The following is a 4,745-nucleotide window of genomic DNA, read 5'->3' on the forward strand; positions in this document are numbered from 1 at the left end:
AAGCTAACACAATCCAATTTGGGATTTTGGGGTACTATACATCTAAAGTCATATCAAGTTCCCACCGATGACTTGTACACATGTAACTTATATTACATCTCTTAACTTTAACCAATTTGAATAAAATTGTTTTTATTTTTTTATAAATTTAATCTACTTTTAAACTAATCCTAATCCATTCCAAATTTATTCATGTCTCCAAGACTTCTGCCCTCCGCTTAATTTTTTTTTTCTTTCATAACTTTCCATGAAATGTTTGCCCCAATTTTAATGAAATGTTTTGCCCCAATTTTACACTTTTATTGACTACGATAGACCACAACCACGATTTGGTACGGGAATACTAGATGGGGAGTAAATGTGAAAATACAAAAAATAATTTTTATATATAAAATTACACATTTAACCCGAAAAATGCATGCGTGTCTCTCGTTTATGATTTATCACGTAAGTCGAGGGTAGAAATTGGGAAAATCCAACATTCTGATTGTAATACAAAAGGCTAATTCGGCGTATCACAACACTACTCTCTCTCTCTCTCTCTCTCAATATCGTTCGGTGGTTCTACCGGCGGCGTGTAGAGTAAATGCCTATTCAAAAGCATTCGGATGATTCTCTGTCCGGAGATGAGGATGATGTTGAGCTGCAACGTACTAATCAGAATATTTCCGGAGAATCCGAAGAAGACGACGTAGAACAAGAGGGAGAAGGTTTGTTCGTAAACTATTTCTGATTTTAGTAGTTATACGTTCGAATTACGTGGTTTACTGATCCGCATTCGTGTTTATTACTTGAATTTTGGTTTGCTTGATCAGCAGAGTCAGATGACGATGGAAGCCCTTCCTCTAGTAGCAGCGACAAAGACGAGTGTGTTCGCCTTCTCTCTTTCTATTTCTATCTATATATACACAGATAACTTGCCCTATGTTTCTGTTTGAGTTTGTATTGTGATTGTTAATTTGATCAGCGTGCTTTTAACTGTTCGTATTGTCACTTGCGATTGAAGATATGCATGTTTTTTTTTTATGAATTTGAGTTATTAGTCTCACTAAATGGTGATTTACCCTATCGGTGCTTCTTAATTCTGGTAGAGTAGTAGTTGGATGTCAACAAGCGAACAGTGTAAGGAAATTCCGTAGCTATCTGCATATCCCTCTGATTTGCTTCTCCAACTCCATTTTTAAATTCATATTTTTTATATTTTAAAATTAGGTGTGTTTTGTCTGAGGAAATTGGTTGTGATCGTCTTTTTCACAATGTAAACTGGAATTTGGATGGTGCTTTTATGCATGTTGGTTGACATCAAGATCAAAAAATAGCTTCTAAGCAAAGGCAAAGGCAGTGTCTGATTTTCTGGTGTGACTTGTCTTTACAAAGAGAACTTATTGAAAAGTCAACGAAGAACTAGATATAACATGGAAACCACTAAATCTCATCTGACCTACATGTAATTTATGAATTAAATATTTTTATTTTTATCACTGTTATGGATACGTTCATCTTTGACTTCCAAAATGTATCAGAACTTAAGAGTAGAACAATTTGTCCTTGCATATATATATGAGGAGCTAGGCCCTCAATGGAATTTTGTGGACCAATTATTTTCTATGAGAAAATGAGCTAATATTTAGAATCATATATGCAGTCCCTCAATGGATTGATTATCGGTGTATGTAGTAACTAAGTCAACAATAAAATAAAAATAGAAATAGAAAATGCCTCTGTTCTTCTGTAAATCAGAAAAAGATAAGTAGCCACTTCCAGTTTCTGAAAATGCATATAGTTCAAAGCACACACAAAATATTGCTCCAAGTGTCACCATATTATTTAAATTTTAAAAAAGGTATTCAAATTGATATTACTCAATCAACAAACATGCTTATGAATGTTCAGTAATTTATTCTTTTTGGACTGTGTTACAGATTTGTTTATGTAAAATTGGCTGATGTTCGCAAGGAAGTGCAGTGCCCAATTTGTTTAGGTACTATTTTGACTTCTTTTTAAAGACGTAAATACCCTCCTCATCCTCACCCTCATCATCAAAATAAGCCCTAAAAAGCTTGTAATCACTAATCACTACCTCTTCATCAATAGGTATAATTCGGAAGACCAGAAAGGTTATGGAATGTCTTCACCGGTTTTGTAGAGAGTGCATTGACAAATCCATGAGACTTGGGTATGTATTAGAAATTTTAAATGTTCTAATGCTTATCTGATTTTTGTTTTTTGTTTTTTTTTTTATGATCTTTGACTTTGTTTGACCAATATGCAACAGGAACAATGAATGCCCTGCATGCCGTGCTCACTGTGCAAGCCGCCGATCATTGAGGGATGATCCTAATTATGATGCCTTGATTGCACTCTTGTACCCTGACATTGATAAATATGAGGAAGAGGTACATACATTATTACCTATCACTAAATGCACTTTCATTTATTTTTCTTATAATTGAAAAATCTATCCATCTATATCAGTGAAATTGCTAAAACTCTGGTGACATTGCTGTAATTGTGTTTAACCTATTACCTATTCATTCTTCACTGTGATGTGAATATGTGATGCCTGAATGCAGGAATTGGCCTTTCATGAAGAGGAAAAAGCTCGGAATAAACAGGTGTAGATTACTTTATTTGTAGGTTTAATTAGAATACATGATTGTAGTTTCATTTATCTGTTTATTATAACAATTTTCACGTTCTATAATTGTGTAGATATTTCAAAATACAATTGTCATAATTATAAGAAAATAAAATGAAAGTAGAATGTTATAATTGGGTAAATGTTGTTGGACAGATCCAAGCATCCATAGCCCAAACTTCTCGGCGCCAGCTGGAAGCATTAGGAAAAAAACGTGCAACTGCTAAAGCGACAGCCACCGCCTTCATGAGAAGGTCACAGTCAAACCCTAGAAATCTGAGGGGAAGAAAAAGACAAAAATCCACCGAACCCCAAGTTTCCGAAAACGACCTGGATGCTGATAATGATAATGGAGACAAATATTCATCATCTACAGATGAGCCTGAGCCCTCAACAGAAGTCAAACTCAAAAGGTACAAAAGATGGTCAGGAGGTCAATCAAGTGGCGGGAATGGAATCTGTGATGCCATTTCCAATGAGAGAGATGGAATTAGAAAAAATGGTCCAGAGATTTTGGCATGGGGTAGGGGTGGAATGCGGAGTCATACGCGACATGGTGGTCAAAGTAGTGGTGGTGGTAAAATTGGGAGGAATGGTCATATCTCAAAGCTGATTGATCATCTTCAAAAGTTGCCAAGAAATGATGATAAGGTAAGTAAGTTTGGTGGTGTTTGGTGTGATGGAATGGAATTGACATTCCGTCATGGAATGGAAATTTGCAATATTATGCAATCATTTCATTCCTTCAACTTCAAACCAACTAAACATGATAATGGAATGTAATCATGTATTCCATTCCTTTGTGATTCTATTCCATCACACCAAACACACCCAAAATTTCATTCAACACTCGAAACTTTTGATGACTATATGCTATTCTCCAGCTGGAAATTCATCTGAAGCTCATATCATTGGATGAGCAAAATATGCCCAATTTGAAGACTATATTTGTTTGCTGCAAGTCCACCATGTCAACTACAAACATCTCTCAGGTAAAACATATTTTCTACATCTAATCTTTCCACAAACTGATACAATATTTTGGTCATTTCTTTCTATTAACAACATTATACTTCAAATATTTTTCTTATGATACTTTCCAATAAGTACAATGTTGTAATAATAGGGAAACACAATACAAAAGTAGTTATAACTTATAACTTGTAATAAACAAATCAATGAAAGTATGTTGCTATTTCTTGCCTTAACCGATGCATGTTTATAATTAGTTTGTTGCTCATGAGAACAATATGCAAGCCAACGAAATCGAGTTATTGCTTGTGAAAGGAGATGATTCAGAACACAATCTTTCACCATTGGAAGAACATCAAATCTTGTTAGATCTTGTCAAAACTTCAAGCCAAAACAATCTGGTACACTCACTTACTTTCCCGAGAAAAGGGCGTTTATGTCTTTTACACAAATGAGAGATCTCGTCCCTGACTCACCTTTCTGTTCTGTTAATTAATTCTTTTTAGGGGATGCGTTTAAACAAGAAAACATTTCATTTGTTATTTTTACATTGCTAAAAAAAGTTCCCAATCATAACCCTATTTTTTTTTGGTGTGTACAGACAATAGGTTACAGGAAGAAGTTGGTTGTTGGGTAATAAAGTCATTGTGAAGCTGTATTTGTCCTGGAAAGCTTGTTACTTATTTTTAGTCAAACCAGGGCGGAAGAATGGGAGGATATGTGAGAGAAAGTTAGTGAACTTATGAATATAAATTATGGTAGAGTGTACAAGAACTGAGGTAAATACATTAAACTATCTTTTTATATTACAGTGGCTGAAAAAAAAAAAAAAAAAAAAAGGTCTACAGATATAGGTTTGTATTGGTTCAAAATGGCAGGTAATATGATGGACACCCTTTTGTTTGACCTAAAGTTCGTTTACGGAATTTGAGAATGACGACCTGTAAAAGTTATGTAAAAATTGGTGTATAAGTGGTAAACGCCAGCCTCAATGTGGAAGTGTTTTTGCTGTCGGTATCCTATGTGGCTTGGATTGTTGGTAAACACCAGCCTCATTATTACCACATTGTTCGGCCTAAGGGAGTGTTAGGGACAAAAATGACTTTTTTGTCCTTATAAATGAGTAATTTAACCA

General features: G+C 34.7%; 1 protein-coding gene across 2 annotated transcripts; it reads left to right on the forward strand.

The window, feature by feature from the left end:
* The first annotated feature begins 502 nt into the window (after window positions 1–502).
* Window positions 503–4,522, forward strand: LOC145062570 (putative E3 ubiquitin-protein ligase RING1a). Of its 2 annotated transcripts, none has more exons than XM_079010154.1 (10): window positions 503–710; window positions 816–867; window positions 1,923–1,981; window positions 2,095–2,176; window positions 2,276–2,396; window positions 2,574–2,615; window positions 2,795–3,289; window positions 3,523–3,630; window positions 3,868–4,011; window positions 4,212–4,522. In XM_079010154.1, the coding sequence occupies exons 1-10, from the start codon at window positions 587–589 to the stop codon at window positions 4,245–4,247; spliced, it is 1,263 nt and encodes a 420-aa protein (XP_078866280.1). In that variant the 5' UTR covers window positions 503–586; the 3' UTR covers window positions 4,248–4,522. The 2 variants fall into 2 exon arrangements, with proteins under 2 accessions (XP_078866280.1, XP_078866281.1); XM_079010155.1 differs by having other exon boundaries at window positions 819–867.
* Window positions 4,523–4,745: the final 223 nt, after the last annotated feature.

The sequence above is a fragment of the Lactuca serriola genome, chromosome 7 (assembly GCF_051521515.1).
Source record: "Lactuca serriola cultivar US96UC23 chromosome 7, Lser_US96UC23_V15, whole genome shotgun sequence".
NCBI classification, from domain to species: Eukaryota; Viridiplantae; Streptophyta; class Magnoliopsida; order Asterales; family Asteraceae; genus Lactuca; species Lactuca serriola.